Here is a 16,865-nt window from a genome sequence, read left to right on the forward strand (position 1 = left end):
TGTTTCTTCCTAGCTGTAGGTTTAAGATCTGCAGCAAAGTAAGTTTCACCAGCAACCCAGTGGCGGCCTATTTACTAATATGAGTAAGCACAACAGCTTTGAGATGGGAGTTGCCATAGGCTATGGGAATAGGAGCAGGCCTAATTCTCAATGGCTGGGTCATCAGGACTCAAAAGTAGGTTTAGCCTCTGCTCCAGTTGTGGCTCCGTGTGAAAGCACCTTTTTGCTTTCTTTTACCTGGTCACCACTCTGACATTGGATCATTGGGCATCCCTCACTTTCACTTTACAGGGGTCCCATGGCGGGGGTGGCGGGAGGTGGGGTTGCAATGTATCCCTTCGGACATTGCAGTATGAAGTCTCCCTTCGCACACATCCCACTCATCATATGTTCTATGTAAGTGCACTGAACACATATGGAGGAAGCAATGGGATAACCAATGGCAGAAATCAAACTGCAAAATCCTGGTTCCCAATTATGTGGACAGAGCCTATACTCATGCATGTACAGACTGTGAGAGCATAGGATAGCTTCCAGGCTGTGCTTAATTTGTCCTAAATGGAAGGAACTACAGGGCTAATTTGCACATAACACTGAACCATGGCTTAGCACTATGTGCATGAGCTGGAGTGAGACTGAGTGAAGCCTCAGGTTTGTACGCTTCCCTGTCCCAGTCCTCCTGTGTGACCAGGAGAAGGACTTCGCTAGTGTTTACTTTCAGTTTCCCCTGATCATAGCGTCTTGTTACTTACTTACGAACCAGAGACTATGGTTAAAAACAAATTAGTCAGTTTCTGAATAGGCCAACTTCAAACCTCAGGTTATGAAGCAGGCTTATTTAACTATGAAAAATGTGTTTTAAACCACAAAGATGGGTTCATATGTAACAATAAGCCAGGACTGGGGAAACTGAATGTAAATGCTAGTGAAGTCCTTCTCCCAGTCACATGAGAGGAACAGAGGGGAGGGGGAGCAGCTTTGCTTGGACTTCTTCCTGCTTGTGCTGGTAGTGCTAAGCTATGGTTTACTGTTCTGTGTGGACAAGCCGTGTGAGTCATGTTTTCTGAACCTGGAAGCTCTTATCCATAATCTGGATGTGTAGGAAGTAGATTATGACTATCCAGTGGTGAAAGAAAGGCAGTCTCTTTTATATATTTCGGAATTAAGAGAGATGGGGACTAAATATGAACATAAGAAGAGTTATGCTGGATCAGACCAAGGGTCCATCTAATCCAGCATTCTGTTCACACAGTGGCCAACCAGCTGTCGACAGGAAACCCACAAGCAGGACAAGAATGCAACAGCACCCTCCCGCCCATGTTCCCCAGCAACTAGTGTACATAGTTACATACATAGAGGCATTCTGCCTCTGATACTGGTAGTAGCATATATAGCCATCAGGACTAGTTGCCGTTGATAGCCTTCTCCTCCAGGAATTTGTCTAACCTTTTAAAGCCATCGAAATTGGTGGCCATCACTATGTCTTGTGGTAGCGAATTCGAAGAAGTACTTCTTTTTATCTGTCCTGACTCTCCCGTCATTCAGCTTCATTGGATGAACCTGAGTTCAAGTATTATGAGAGAGGGAGAAAAATGTCTCCCTATCCACATTCTCCACCCCATGCATAATTTTGTACATCTCTGTCATGTCTCCCCTTACCCTCCTTTTTTCCAAGCTAAACAGTCCCAGCTGTTGTATCCTTCTCTCATAGGGGAGATGCTCCAGCCCTCGATCATTTTAGTTGCCCTTTTCTGCACTTTTTCCAGCTCTACAATACCTTTTTTTTTTAGGTGTGGTGACCAGAACTGTACACAGTATTTCAAATGTGGTCTCACCATAGATGTGTATAAGGGCAGTATGATATTGGCAATTTTATTCTCAATTCCTTTCCTAATTATGCCTAACATGGAGTTTGCCTTTTTTACGGTGGCTGCACACTGGGTTGACATTTTCATTGAGCTGTCCACCACGACCCCAAGATCTCTTTCTTGGTCAGTAACCGCTAGCCCAGATCCCATCAGGTTATGCTTGAAGCTGGGATTTTTTGCCCCAGGGGTACATCACTTTACACTTGCTTTCATTGAACCCCATTTGCCATTTAGATGCCCATTCTCCCAGTTTGGAACTTTGGAGAAATCCTTTTGGAGCTCCTCACAATCCCTTTTTGTTTTAATCACCCTAAAGAATTTGGTGTCATCAGCAAACTTGGCCACTTCACTGCTCACTCCTAATAATGCCGCTATTTATGTAAGTCAGTTAACATACTTTTAAATTAACAGAGGTTGCTACAATTTGTTCTGATGACAAAATTATTCTGAATGCTATAGGAACATAGGAACATTGCCTTACACTGAGTTAGACCACTGGTCCATCTAGCCCAGTGTTGTCAACACTGACTGGCAGCAGCAGCTCTCCAGGGTTTCAGGCAGGATTTACTCCAGCCCTACCTGGAGATACTGGGGATAGAACCTGGGACTTCTGCATGCAAAGCAGGTGCTCTACCACTGAGCTATGTCCTTTCCTGTCTGTCTCATTGTGTTCACCATGCCTCTTTCTCTGTTCCAATTACTGTCTTATTGTCCTCCTCATACAGTCTCCAAAACTGCATTGTGTTGATTAAACTCATCCACATTCTTTTAAGCTGCAGCTAAACTATAGCTTTTGGTAAACACATTCCAAATACACAAACAAATTATTACCTTGATTTTATTTATTTATCAAGATGTTTGTATACCATGTTTTGTAAGCAATTTACATTAGAATTAAACAGTATTGAAAATCACATAAAATATTAAAAAACACAATCACTAATAACAATTCTGATTCAATTAGCTCTATGAAAAAATCTACAGCCTACCGATACAAGTTGTATCACATGGCTATTGTATTCATTTTATTTGACAGAAGCCATGTAAAGTATATTTTAAAAGTTGGGTGCTAGAGTAATTCCAGCTTGTCGGCTTCCCATGGGCATCTGGTTGTTCACTGTGGGAACAGAATGCTGGACCTGTCTCATCCAGCAGGACTCTCCTTATATCCTTATGTTAACTCCATTTGCTTAAATTAATTAGCCAGAGATGTGATTAGGAACTGTTTATTGGGATCTGGATTAATTACCCTCAGAATTGCCAAGGACCACATATTCCGCCACCCTTTAATGGGATCAACACTGGCGCTACTCCCACTGAAACTACTGTTCCTTGCATCATATATTAAAGTAAAACTCCCTCCGCTCTGCAAAATGCACTTTTAACTGATGCTTTAATTATGTATACATTTAAATAATACAAAATTACATGATAACACAAGAAGAACCCTGCTGGATCAGGCCAAAGCAAAGACCTATCAGCTCCAGGATCCAGTTCCCCACAGTGGCCAACCACATGCCTATGGGATGCCCACAACAGGAATGCAGTAACACCCTCCTGCTCATGTTCCCCAGCAACTGGCATACAGAGACAGGCTGACTGATACTAAGGGTAATATATAGCAATCATAACCAGTAGCTACAGATAGCCTTATGCTTCACGAATTTCTCCCATCCCCTTTAAATTAATCTATGATGGTAGCCATCACCTCATCTTGTGGCAGAGAATTCCTGGAAAATCAACCCCCCCCCCCCCGCCCCAGTACTTGCTATTAGTCCTGGGATGGAAGCCTCACTTGGGGCCAATGAAGGCGGGGGGGATTTTGTTAGAATAGCAGCATGGGAGGAAGAGAAAGCGTCAAAGAGTCCTGTGGCATTTTAAAGACTAACACATGTATTCTGGCATAAGTTTTCATGGACAGTAGTCCAGTTCATGAGATGCATGGAGTGCTGTATAAAAAACCTGAAACTCTCCAAAATGCCCCATCTGCATCTGATGAAGTGAACTATAGTTCACGAAAGCTTATGCCAGAATACATGTGTTAGCCCTTAAAGAGACACAAGACTCTTTGTTGTTTTTGCTGCAATAGACAGCTACCCTCTGGAAAATGGGAGGAAGTGATTAAATTTCACCTTCCTGAGCACTGCTGTCCTGACAAAATTCGCCCCTCCCCACACCTGATATTATTTTAAAACAACTGTTTTTGTACTGTTAAGTTGCTGTGTTGTGTTTTGTTTGTTATTAGCATCTGTGTTGCAGAGAAAGCAGGAATTGGAAGAAAAATACATGCAGTTCAATAAAAAGTCCATTAGTAGAAGACAAGGTCCTCACTGTGTCCCCTGTACCTTTCCAGAGACTAATATTGAGCTATGGGGTGCCATCCCTGTCCTTTTGTCATGGCTCAGTGAGCCTTCGGCCAAGGTCACGAGTGGGTGCTGCTTCTCTCTGTTTTCTTTTCATTATCGTTGGAGAGTTGCCAGCCATTTCTCTGTGAAGAGCCATGAAGTTAATAAGCCTGCAAAAGACTAATAATTTCTAGTCAGCCCCAAATATGCAAAGTACTGAGGAGGGATGGGCAAATCTATCAGTTTCACTTTCTTCCACATTTGAATTGTTTCAGTCTTAAGTCCTTTCTCTGCTGAATATGAAGAACTTTGTGAATTTGGGTAAGCTCTTATCAAAAAAGGACTGAAACGAATACCTTACCCATCTGCCCTGGCCAAATTCAACAGCCCATTTCCTATTCCCAGCCTGGAAAGGACCATGCGTGCCATGTCGCTAGGGATGTCAGAGAATTCCGCCATGGATCTCGGTGAGGCCGAATGCCGGTGCATTCGGCCCCCCGAAATCCGTGGTGGAACGAAGCCCCCCCACCCCCCCACCCTGCGAAAGGCGTGCAAAATGGAGCACTTACCTGCTGCCGTTCATGCTGCTTTGCGAATGGTGGCCGCGTCTGCGGCCACCATTCGCTTCTTCCTTATAGCCGTGATAGGCTACGTAAGTATTTACGTAGCCTATCACGACAAAAAAAAAAAAGGGAACGCAAATGGCGGCTACGGCGGCTGCCATTTGCATTCCCTTTTTTTTTGCTGTGATAGGCTACGTAAATATTTATCACGGCAAAAAAAAGGGAATGCAAATGGCGGCTGCCGTAGCCGCCGCCACTTGCGTTCCCTTTTTTTTTTTTGGCCGTGATAGGCTACGTAAATATTTATGTAGCCTATCACAGCAAAATACAGGGACGCAAATGGCGGCAGCTACGGTGGCCGCCATTTGCGTCCCTGTGCAGGCTGCCCAGCGGCCAGATGTCCGGCTGTGGGTGGCCCTGGCCGGCAGCTCCGCGGAGTCGCCATGGAGCGGAGCCGGCCGGGGAGAATTTTGGGGGGAGGGATGGAGCGCTTCCCCCCCCACCGCGAATGTCACCCTTCGAAAAGGTAAGTGACTTTTGTACATCCCTACATGTCGCTGAATGAGGAGCCTGTCAGAAAAAAAAGAGAGGCAGCCCCAATTCAGCACTAACATTGTTGAATTCAAGCCCAGGCTTTTAAGAGAAAGGCACTCAAAGCCCTGGACCTGCATGGACAAATCTGGCTGTTTCAGTTTTTCCCACATCCAGTTTTTAAAAATCTCACGTTCTTTTTGTCCCAAAAATGAAGAACTTTTGCTAAAACACAGTTACCATAAGCAGCAGCCAGCCAGTAGTTCAACATCCCCGGAGAAATCTGGCTGTTCCAGTTTTTCCCACATCCAGTTTTTAAAAATCTCACGTTCTTTTTGTCCCAAAAATGAAGAACTTTTGCTAAAACACAGTTACCATAAGCAGCAGCCAGCCAGTAGTTCAACATCCCCGGAGGGCACCAGGTTGGAGAATGCTACCATAGGGCGTGTAACAGACTAGTTGAAAACACAGCTCTCTGAACATGTGGTTTCAATATTCTCATGCTATGTAGGTGACCACGTCTATGCAAAAAGCATTCTGTCGTCATGCTGTTTTCGAATGTTGCTGATGGTATGTCTGAAAACAACTTAATGTGTGCCTTGTGATAAAGGCTAAACAGACAGCACTAAAGTCCCTCTCTCCCTCCCTCCCCCTCTCTCTGTTATAAATCCCCTGAAGGCAGAGTTTGCTGAGCTAGTTAAACTGGCTCTTTCTGCCTTGTGTTTTTGGCAACTGAGAAGTTCCTTTCTTATAAAAACAGAACGCAGGCTTGCTGATTGGACATGGTTCTGGAAAGGATATGACATCAGCCACATCCCTCACTTTGTTCTGTGTGCCTGAAATCATCTTGTACTTTTTTACTCGGTCAATGAAGAGGTGTTCTGTTAAACTGGAATGCCAAGGTTTTTAGGTGATGGCGGACTTGTGGTTGGCACTGAAGTCTCAGTCTTCTGCAAAGTGTTCTTGACTTGCACACAGACTTCTTAATACATGACTCATGGAACGTAGGGTTTTTTTAACAGGCAAGATGGAATTTGAACTCTCATGATCTCAACTGTGAAGTGAAATAACAGTATTCAGGCTGCCTAGTGTTGCAATGGATGTGGAAGGAGCTAATGTGAATGCCAGCATGTCCCAAGGATCAGAGAGCCAGTCTCATCCAACATACCTATCCAATCCATTGATGGGTGGTAAGTAATATTGTTGTATCTACAGAGCAAAGGGAAGGGACTCTTTCACACTGGAGTTGGAAAGGACCCTAGAGAATGTGCACTGATAGTTAACAATATTTATTTATTTGAAACATTTGAGTACCACCCTTCATAACATATATATCTCAGGGTGGTTTACAATGCAAATTAAAAACCATAAAATGCAGCAAATAATAAGAAAAAAATGCAAAAAGCACCGAGGCTCCAATCTGAATCCCTCTTATTTAGGAGTAAGTGCCATTGTACTTAATGGGACATACTTTTGAGTAGACATGGCTAGGATTGTCTGTAAAACACTTAAAATGAGTGAGCTGCACAATAAAACTACCAGTGCAGAGATAGTTAAAGCGAAGTAAGGTGTTCTCTGTCTGACCCATGAATTGTTTTGTAGAATTGCCACCAGATGTGAGGAAGTATGCTTGAGCTAGTTGGCATAGCTGTACAAACCACATTCTTCAGGAATTGTGTTGTGTTTTGAAGAGTTATTTTTGATAGAATAGTTGGCATGATAAACAGTTTTCTTTTTGCAAGTAGACGATCAGGGATTTGTATTAACTGTTGATTTAGTGTGGGAGCATTGCTGAGTGAGGAGTTGAACCTAGGTAGCCCACATCTGAACCTAAACACTTCAGCTACTGCAGCACATTGCCTGTTAGGTTTTCTGAGAGCTGACTTACAATTTACAATGGCAGGGATGTTTGTTGCAATCACACCCAAGATCCCTGTGGGGAAGAATAACACTGAAGGGGAAACCTTTTGCCTCCAAACAATTAGAGTCACTCGCTAGACATGTACCGGGAATCCATGACTGGCCTCAGCTGGTACAGGATTATTGCGATCTGGAAACATCCATCTTCTCTTCATGCACCCACAAAAAGTACTTGCTTCTCTTAGTTTCTTCAATCCTAGCAAAGATTTTGCACAGTCACCAAGAAGACGGCACTCCAAAATTTCAGGGTTCCTTAGGGCCTCCAGTAATTCAAGCCATACAGCACATAACCAAAGAAATTTGCTCCTGTCATTTTTTGCCATGGAAGAAGAAATCCTTAGAGGCAAATGACTACTGGCATTTTCCTCTTGCTATTCCTGTTAATCTAACGGAGAGATGGTGATTCTACCTGGATAAGACTCAGAGACACTGATATAGAATACAGTGTAACATCGGATTACATTTTAGGATTTTAAAAACAAAGTGCTGACTTGGAGTACTTAAGCAAAGTTAAAAGGGTATCCTGGGACTTACTAATATTTAATCGCCCCAACTCTGATATCCAAGTGAGAACAGCAGAATATGGAGATGTCCCCCCAAGTTAAACAAAATGTACAAAGTAAGTTTAGAAATGAAGAATTTGGTTCCCTTTTAGAAAAGAGAGATCTGACTTGGAAGGATTTTGACTGAGCTAGTGTTAGCACTGTGTCTGTTCTTTTAGCCAGTAGTGATATTGGTCTAATAGTTGTGTTTAAATAGTACTGAAAACCTTTGAACAGTTTGAACAGTCCCATTTTGTGTTTACACTTTCCTAACTGATCAGTTGTGTAACGGTGTTGATCTTACAATTCCCCTCATGTAGCTAACACAACAGGTGAGCAGGAGCAGCGTCCCCAATATCAGTCCATGGCAGTGACCTAATTTTCTGGAGGACCACTCTGAGGAGAGGGTAAAGGGTGATGTCCTGGATCTTACGATCATCCATAAACATGAACTTCTGGCAAGTCCCATAACCATAATTGATATTCCATCGACACTTCTGTCTCTGGGATGGAAACTAGGGCAAGGTGTTATCCCTCAGCTGGTTAGATATAGCCTAAGGGATGGGTTACCCGATGATCCCTGTTGGTATTAATTAGGTTCTAATGTTAAGTCAGCCATAATTTTAAAAATAACATTAATTTGGTGTTTTCTGATGTGCTGGAAATGAAGATTTAGATATAGGCCACAAATGTGAAAAACAAAACAAATAACTGAACTGGGGATGTAGTCAAGAGATCACTTAGTCTAACTCCTCTTAACTAAGGTGAGATCCATAATAACCATTTTATCCTTAAAAGATTAGACTACATCATCCAGATTGTCCATGGTTCAGGAGAAGTATATTAAAAATGGTTGAAGGAACGAGTGACTGAGAGGTTGTTTTAATTCTTTCCCAGGGAAATGTTGGGGCAATACTGTCAGTTTTGCTGATCAGTATTTCCAGTGAGTCTGTACTGCTGATTTGTGTTTGTTCAGCTATTTGGTTAATTATCTCTGACAAAACATGGAAAAAGGAGTCTCCTGTAACAGATACGTAGTGCAATTTTCCATCTTTGTTATCAAATTGAGCAGAAAACCACTAATTATCACCATCTGGACCTTCTCTTATGGACATTTGGAATGTCATTTCAATATATGTGTATCATCATCATCATCATGTAAATAGAGCCATCAGCGTGCATGCCGCTTTACAGAAAGACAGATCCCTGACCTGAGGAACTTACTATCTAAAGTTTGAACACAGGGGAAACAACGGAGAAAAGGGTAAACAAGGAAGTAATATGCACAATGTTTTTGTTACATGTGCCTGTGTTTGGTACAGGTGGAGTTACAGGTGGAGTTAAAGCTGCAGTAGGACATGGTAACTAGGGGGTTATGCCAAAGGGTTCATGGAAAAGGTGGCTTTTGAAGAGGGATTTGAATAAAGTAAGAGAAAATGGTGTCATGCAAATGTTCTGTGAGGAAGTTCCAAGCATACAAAGCAACAAGGGGAGAAGAGCAGAGTCGTTTGAGGGAGCAGGATACCTTCAGATGGTGACATGGTGTAGGGTGGCGTAGCTGGAGGACTGAAGATCACAGAAAGGGATGCATCATGATATAAGGGGAGATGGGGAACCCAGGGCCATGGAGGGCTTTGAAGGTAAGGACAAGGAGTGTACGCTGGATCCAGGAGTTGACAACAGGAATTTAAAGGAGGTTGTGTAATGATCAGAATGACAATAGAGCTGAATGATTTTGACAGCAAAGTGCAGGATAGGCATGAGAGGACCAAAATGAGACAATGAAAGACCAGAGTGGAGAAGACTGCGCTAGTCTAGCTGAGAGATGACATGGGTGTAGACCAGTGTTTTTGCAGAGGGGACAGAGAGGAAGGCCAAATTTGTGCAATGTTGCAAAGGGAGAAGCCTTACTGGTACAATCCACCCACCCATTTTTATGTGTTGGACAGACTGTGAGTGGTGCCTACTCAGAGGAATGTATTTACCTAGGAACCAGTTCATGTTCAAGATTCTACCTGTGATGTTAGGGAGCATAGGAGTCTGAGGGTTGCCTCTACATCCTGCCATGTGCACAACCTACCCATCAAGGCCATGGCTTAAATCTGTCAGAATTAAATATGTTTTAAGTTCCACTGATTTCATTCCACCCTTTCATTGAAATCATTGGGACTTTGCCTTTTCCACATATTGTCTGTATGTGTGGAAGGGGAGGGGGAACCCTGACTGGACTGACTCACCTAGGTATGAGAGCAGCATGGCAAAAGGCACGCAAATGGAAACACACAACAGGGCCAGCCCAAGACATTTTGCTGCCTGAGGCAGAACAGCAAATGACACCCAGCCACCCAAGTCAAAGTACTCAAGGCTGCCCAAATTATTTTGGTACCTGAGGCAGAAAATCCCACAAGTGCCTCTCCCTTGGAGTAAAAATACAATAGTAATAAATTAATTAACAATTTGCTGCCCTTTAATGATACCCAAAATCAGCTGCCTTGCTCTGCCAAATGGTAGAGCCGGTCCTGGCAGACAAAGTTATGACTGACTTTAAAATTTTGGTTTGTGTCCCTCTGTGTGATATTCTTGAATTTCATTGGCTTGAGATAAGGTTGACAGGTCAGGTAATAAAACACAAGTGCTTTTGCTTATGGATGCAGGAATGAAGTCATCCCATTTAAACACACAGATATCCATAACCTTTAAGGATCCTATTAGTTGGTGAGAGATTTCCTGAGCTACTTTCCCATACCCAAGCGTAGATAACTTAAGTACATTCTTCTTCCCAAACATTGTTTTTCTCTCTTCATGCAGATTTTGTTTCTGACTGGTCTCCTTTACATGATGCTTCCATTCATGGGCGACTACTTGCTCTGAAGAAACTCATCAATCAGGTATTGCAGTGTTAGGGAGATAAATATTCTGTTTGCCTTGCTCATTAAGCTTTTTGTTGAAGGCACTCTCCATTTTGTGTGGTAAGGTAGCAAGGGTTAACATGTGCTTTGACCACAAGGAGAAATATAATGCAGTATCTCTAAAGAAAGATAGTCTAGCAAAAGAAAATTGCTACATAAGTTGAAGTAAAAGTTGGGATAAGGAAGAGGACATACCCTTTCTGTTCTGTTTGGGTAGAATGCTGACAATATGCCTCACTTCTGAATTGGTCCACTGGCAACAAGGAAAATATTTCACACAGGCTTTCTGGAAGCTACATGTTGCTACTGAATATACAGGTTGAAAAAAGTATGACTTACAAGCATGTGGCATAAGAACATGTATGAATCCCATTAAGAGGGCTGTACTGAAAGCAAAAGGAAGGGCATGACTTCAGGGGTGCTTCCACATTAGCACTTTTCTCTGGAATTGCTAGCCTGTGATCATTTTTTACAAGCATCCACATAAAATAGTTGTTAGCCTGTTGCATTCCAGTGTTTTCTGAGTAATCTTTCCATGTTTGGAGGGTCAAGCTGCACTAGTTCTCTCCCCCACCCCACCTCACCCCACCATTATTGCAACGCCTGGCTCACTTACATGCCACATGACACACATACTAACCTGTAGTCCTCCTGTGATTTCTGCATCAATATTCTGGTATTGATGCAGCCCATTTTATGACAGCTTTCTTGTTTATTGCAGTGTTTCTGCACTAGTGATTTCAGTGTGGACAAGTGATACGCTATTGTGACTGGTATCGGTGGCAGTGGCTTCAGCCTGCAGAACCAGTTTGGCAACGTTTCTTTTCTGGTTTCATATTTCACCTTGGGCAGGGGAGGAGTGGCTCGGTGGCCTAGAAATAGGGGTCTGGCCTCTATTTTCTGACTGCCCGATCATCAGCCATTTGTTTTAAATGTGCACCTACGCAGCTGAGTAGATGTGAATAACTGCAGATTGTTTCTTTAATTTCTGGTAAAGAACTGCACCTGCATAGCTGTGCAGCTGTGCATAATTGGTATAATGTCGGTGATGTTGGTTTGGTGTGACAATTCAAATGAAGAATTAAATCAACCATTCAAAGAAATAAAGTTTGAGATGTTTAGTCAAGCCTCCCAATTACACCCTCTCTCTTTAATTCCCTTTCATCAAAAAACTACTAGGAAGCTGACATTTACATGTCTACTTGGAAGTAAGTCCCACTGACTTCAAAAGTGCTTACTCCCAGGTAAGTGGAATGAAGGGTACCAAGGAAGGAAAGAGGAAAGAAGTGTGCTTGAGATATGACAATCAGGATACCATGGCAAAGGGAGGCATTGGCTTTCCTGTTGGTTTGGTTGGGGGGTTGGAGAATGCTTTTTGGTGGAAGGGGAGAGGGGACTACACAGCGGGCTTCGGGAAAAGGGAAGGATAAAAAACCCTCTCCACATGAAAAGACGAGAATAGCTCCCACTGCTCCAAAGCTGCAGTAAAGGAGAGCAAGGGGCCTGGAAAAGTAAAGTAGCTCCAACACTCCAAGAGACTGAAAAGACAGAGAGAGAAGAAAAGGAGAAAAATGTGATGAATGGGGAATCTGGTGCGTGCACGCGCGCGTGTGCATGCAAGGGGGGGGTGCGTCCAAGGAAGCTTGTCCATGTCCATCTCTAAGATTACCATAAGAGACCAGAGTGAAACTGCTGACAAAACAACTGTGCACAGTTACCCTTCTGCACAGGTGCAAATGTGTTTACCTGAGAAAAAGGGTTTTCTTTTCTCAGAACTGGTCCACATGATCTTGCAAACACCTCCCACTCCCCTTGCTATTAGTCCAACATTATACATTGGTGTGTGGCACAGTGTGGAGTTATAAAAACAGAGTATGCTGCTCTGTATTCATTAATGTGTCCCCACATCACAGCAATTGCGTTTGAGACAAATGCTGATGCAGCCGTGCCTCTGAAAACCAAACGGGCTGTAGTGTAGACTCTACTTTGATTTGTAGTAATGAAACTCAGTTTTAGCACCAGCCTCTCCAGTATGGGGAGGCAAAACAATATTAAGGGTTTTCAGGGTTCCTTCAGTGGAACACTCCCACTTTGCAGGATAAGCCCATTTTATTGCTTCTTTTTGATCCGGGCCTGGGGATTAGTGATAAATAGCCTCAGTTTTGCCAATTGAATTTCCACAATGGTCATTTCTCTTCCTGCAAGGGTGGGGAGGCATTTCCTCTCATTTTTTTAAAATGGTGAACTGAAATTGCAGTTTTTATAGCACCGTTTCATTGTTTAAGAAATAAAATAAGATAAAAACAATGAGAAGAAGTACGTAATTAAAGCCTCGCAGCTCCCACAGAAAAGAAACTGACATGGGGAAATTCAGAGAAGCTGTTCAAGGGGCAGATCAGGGGCTATTTATCATTAATCTCCCAAATGCAGATCAATGGGAAGCAATACAACTGGCTGAAGCTGCAAACAGGAAGTTTTCAATTAGCATTAGGAAGAACCTTTGCTGACTGGAATTCAGTTGTTGTGAGTGTTGTTGTTGTTTATTCGGTCAGTCGCTTCCGACTCTTCGTGACTTCATGGACCAGCCCACACCAGAGCTTCCTGTCGGCCGTCACCACCCCCAGCTCCCCCAAGGTCGAGTCCGTCACCTCCAGAATATCATCCATCCACCTTGCCCTTGGTCGGCCCCTCTTCCTTTGGCCTTCCACTTTCCATAGCATCAGCATCTTCTCCAGGGTATCCTGTCTTCTCATGATGTGGCCAAAGTACTTCAGTTTTGCCTTTAATATCCTTCCCTCAAGTGAGCAGTCTGGCTCTATTTCCTGGAGTATGGACTGGTTTGATCTTCTTGCAGTCCAAGGCACTCTCAGAATTTTCCTCCAGCACCACAGTTCAAAAGCATCTATCTTCCTTCGCTCAGCCTTCCTTATGGTCCAGCTTTCGCAGCCATAGGTTACTATGGGGAATACCATTGTTTTAACTATGCGGACCTTTGTTGTCAGTGTGATGTCTCTGCTCTTCACTATTTTATCAAGATTTGTCATTGCTGTCCTCCCAAGAAGTAAACGTCTTCTGATTTCCTGGCTGCAGTCAGCATCTGCAGTAATCTTTGCGCCTAGAAAGGCAAAGTCTGTCACTGCCTCCACGTTTTCTCCCTCTATTTGCCAGTTATCGGTCAAGCTGATTGCCATAATCTTGTTTTTTTTTGAGGTTTAACTGCAACCCAGCTTTTGCACTTTCTTCTTTCACCTTCGTCAGAAGGTTCCTCAGCTCCTCCTCGCTTTCAGCCATCAAAGTGGTATCATCTGCATATCTGAGATTGTTAATGTTTCTTCCAGCAATTTTAACTCCAGCCTTGGCTTCATCAAGCCCAGCACGTCACATGATGTGTTCTGCGTACAGGTTGAATAGGTAGGGTGAGAGTATACAACTCTGCTGTATTCCTTTCCCAATCTTAAACCAGTCCATTGTTCCGTGGTCTGTTCTTACCGTTGCTACTTGGTCGTTATACAGATTCCTCAGGAGGCAGACAAGATGACTTGGTCATACCACCAAGAAATTGCCACAATTTGTTATGATCCACACAGTCAAAGGCTTTAGAATAGTCAATAAAACTAGGGATGTACGAATCCCTTACCTTGCTCCGCGGCGGGGCATCCGCGGTGGGAGGGAGGTGCTCCGTCCCTCCCCCCAGAATCCTCGACGGGGGGGGAGGCGCTCCGTCCCTCCCCCCGGAATCCTGCCTGGCCGGCTCCGCAACGTGGCCAAGCCGCAGAGCCGCCAGCTGGCCAGCTCTGGCTGCCCGCAGCCGGACATCCGGCCGCTGGGCAGCCCTGCAGGGACGCAAATGGCGGCTGTCATAGCTGCTGTCATTTGCATCCCTGTGGTGAGATGTGATAGGCTATGTAAATACTTACATAGCCTACCACGGCAGCAGGAAAAAAACCCCAGTGCACGCAAATGGCAGTAGCCGCCGCCATTTGCGTACGCTGGGGTTTCCCCCCCGCCATGATAGGCTACGCAAGTATTTACATAGACTATCGTGGCTAGGAAGAGGAGGAAGCGAATGGCGGCCAGGATGGCCGCCATTTGCAAAGCAGCGTGGACGGGAGCAGGGAAGTGCTCCGTTTTGCGCACCTTTCGTGGGGTGGGGGCGGCAGGGACTTCGTTGCATGCGCCTTTCGTGGGTTGGGGGGGCGGGGGCTTCGTTCTGTGATGGATTTCGGGGGGCTGAATGCACTGGCATTCGGCCTCACCGAGATCCATCGCATAATTCTCTGACATCCCTAAATAAAACAGAAATAGATGTTTTTCTGAAACTCCCTGGCTTTCTCCATTATCCAGCGGATATTGGCAATTTGGTCTCTAGTTCCTCTGCCTTTTCTAAACCCAGCTTGTACATCTGGCAATTCTCGTTCCATGAATTGCTGGAGTCTACCTTGCAAGATCTTGAACATTACCTTACTGGCATGTGAAATAAGTGCCACTGCTTGATAGTTTGAACATTCTTTGGTGCTTCCCTTTTTTGGTATGGGGATATAAGTTGTTTTTTCCAATCTGTTGGCCATTCTTGTGTTTTCCAAATTTGCTGGCATATGGCATGCATCACCTTGACAGCATCATCTTGCAAGATTTTAAACAGTTCAGCTGGGATACCATCATCTCCTGCTGCCTTGTTATTAGCAATGCTTCTTAAGGCCCATTCAACCTCACTCTTCAGGATGTCTGGCTCTAGCTCACTGACCACACCGTCAAATCTATCCCCGATATTATTGTCCTTCCTATACAGATCTTCCGTATATTCTTGCCACCTTTTCTTGATCTCTTCTGCTTCTGTTAGGTCCTTGCCATCTTTGTTTTTGATCATACCCATTTTTGCCTGGAATTTACCTCCTATGTTTCTAATTTTCTGGAAGAGGCCTCTTGTCCTTCCTATTCTATTCTCTTCTTCTGCTTCCACACATTGCTTGTTTAAAAATAATGCCTTATCTCTTCTGGCTAACCTCTGGAATTTTGCATTTAATTGGGCATATCTCCCCCTATCACTCTTGCCTTTTGCTTTCCTTCTTTCTTGGGCTGCTTCCAGTGTCTCAGCAGACAGCCATCTTGCCTTCTTGGTTTTCTTTTTCTTTAGGACGTTTTTTTGTTGCCGCCTCCTGAGCAATGTTGCGAACTTCTGTCCATAGTTCTTCCGGGACCCTATCTACTAAATCTAGTCCCTTAAATCTATTCTTCACCTCCACTGCATATTCATTAGGCATATTCGTGAGCTCATATCTCACTGATCTGTGGGTCTTCCTTATTCTCTTTAGTCTGATTCTAAATTGTGCAATAAGTAGTTTGTGATCTGAACTACAATCAGCTCCAGGTCTTGTTTTTACCGACTGCATAGATATCCGCCACCTTTGGCTACAAAGGATGTAGTCAGTCTGATTTCGGTGTCGACCGTCTGGTGAAGTCCATGTATAAAGTTGTCTCTTAGGTTGTTGGAGTGTTTGTTATGCACAGTGAGCTGTCTTGGCAAAATTCTATCAGCCTATGTCCTGCTTCATTTTGTTCTCCCAGACCATTGTTGTTGTTGTTGTTGTTCAGTCGTTCAGTCGTGTCCGACTCTTCGTGACCCCATGGACCATAGCACGCCAGGCCTTCCTGTCCTGCGCACTCTCCTGGAGTGTGCTCAGGTTCATATTCATTGCATAGGTGATGCTATCTAGCCATCTCATCCTCTGCCGTCCCCTTCTCCTTTTGCCTTCAGTCTTTCCCAGCATCAGGGTGTTTGGAAGAGAGTGTTTGTTATGCACAGTGAGTTGTCTTGGCAAAATTCTATCAGCCTATGTCCTGCTTCATTTTGTTCTCCCAGACCATGCTTGCCTGTAATTCCAGGTGTCGTTTGACTACCCACCTTAGCATTCCAGTCTCCTGTAATGAAAATAACATCTTTTTTTGACGTACTGTCCAGTAGGTGCTGCAGATCCTCATAGAACTGATCTACTTCTGCTTCTTCAGGATCTGTGGTTGGGGCGTATATTTGGATCACTGTGTACTTAAATGGCTTACCCTGAATTTGAATTGAGATCATTCTGTCATTTTTTGGATTGTATCCAAGCACTGCTTTAGCCACTTTATTATTAATTATGAAGGCTACTCCATTTCTTCTGTGGTCCTCTTGTCCACAGTAGTAGATCTG

The 16,865-nt window shown here is 43.9% G+C and overlaps 1 protein-coding gene across 1 annotated transcript in view; it reads left to right on the forward strand.

Annotated features, from left to right (window-relative positions):
• The window catches only part of ASB9 (ankyrin repeat and SOCS box containing 9), a 29,162-nt gene that overhangs the window by 380 nt on the left and 11,917 nt on the right, over positions 1-16,865 (forward strand). Inside the window, exons 2-3 of the mRNA XM_084844150.1 lie at positions 6,330-6,497; positions 10,578-10,657. Coding sequence (XP_084700276.1) covers positions 6,404-6,497; positions 10,578-10,657 — 174 coding nt within the window. The 5' untranslated portion in view covers positions 6,330-6,403. The remainder of the gene's footprint in view (positions 1-6,329; positions 6,498-10,577; positions 10,658-16,865) is intronic.

Source organism: Heloderma suspectum, chromosome 3, assembly GCF_057233095.1.
Source record: "Heloderma suspectum isolate Gila_16-S chromosome 3, 16-S_ref, whole genome shotgun sequence".
Taxonomy (NCBI): Eukaryota; Metazoa; Chordata; class Lepidosauria; order Squamata; family Helodermatidae; genus Heloderma; species Heloderma suspectum.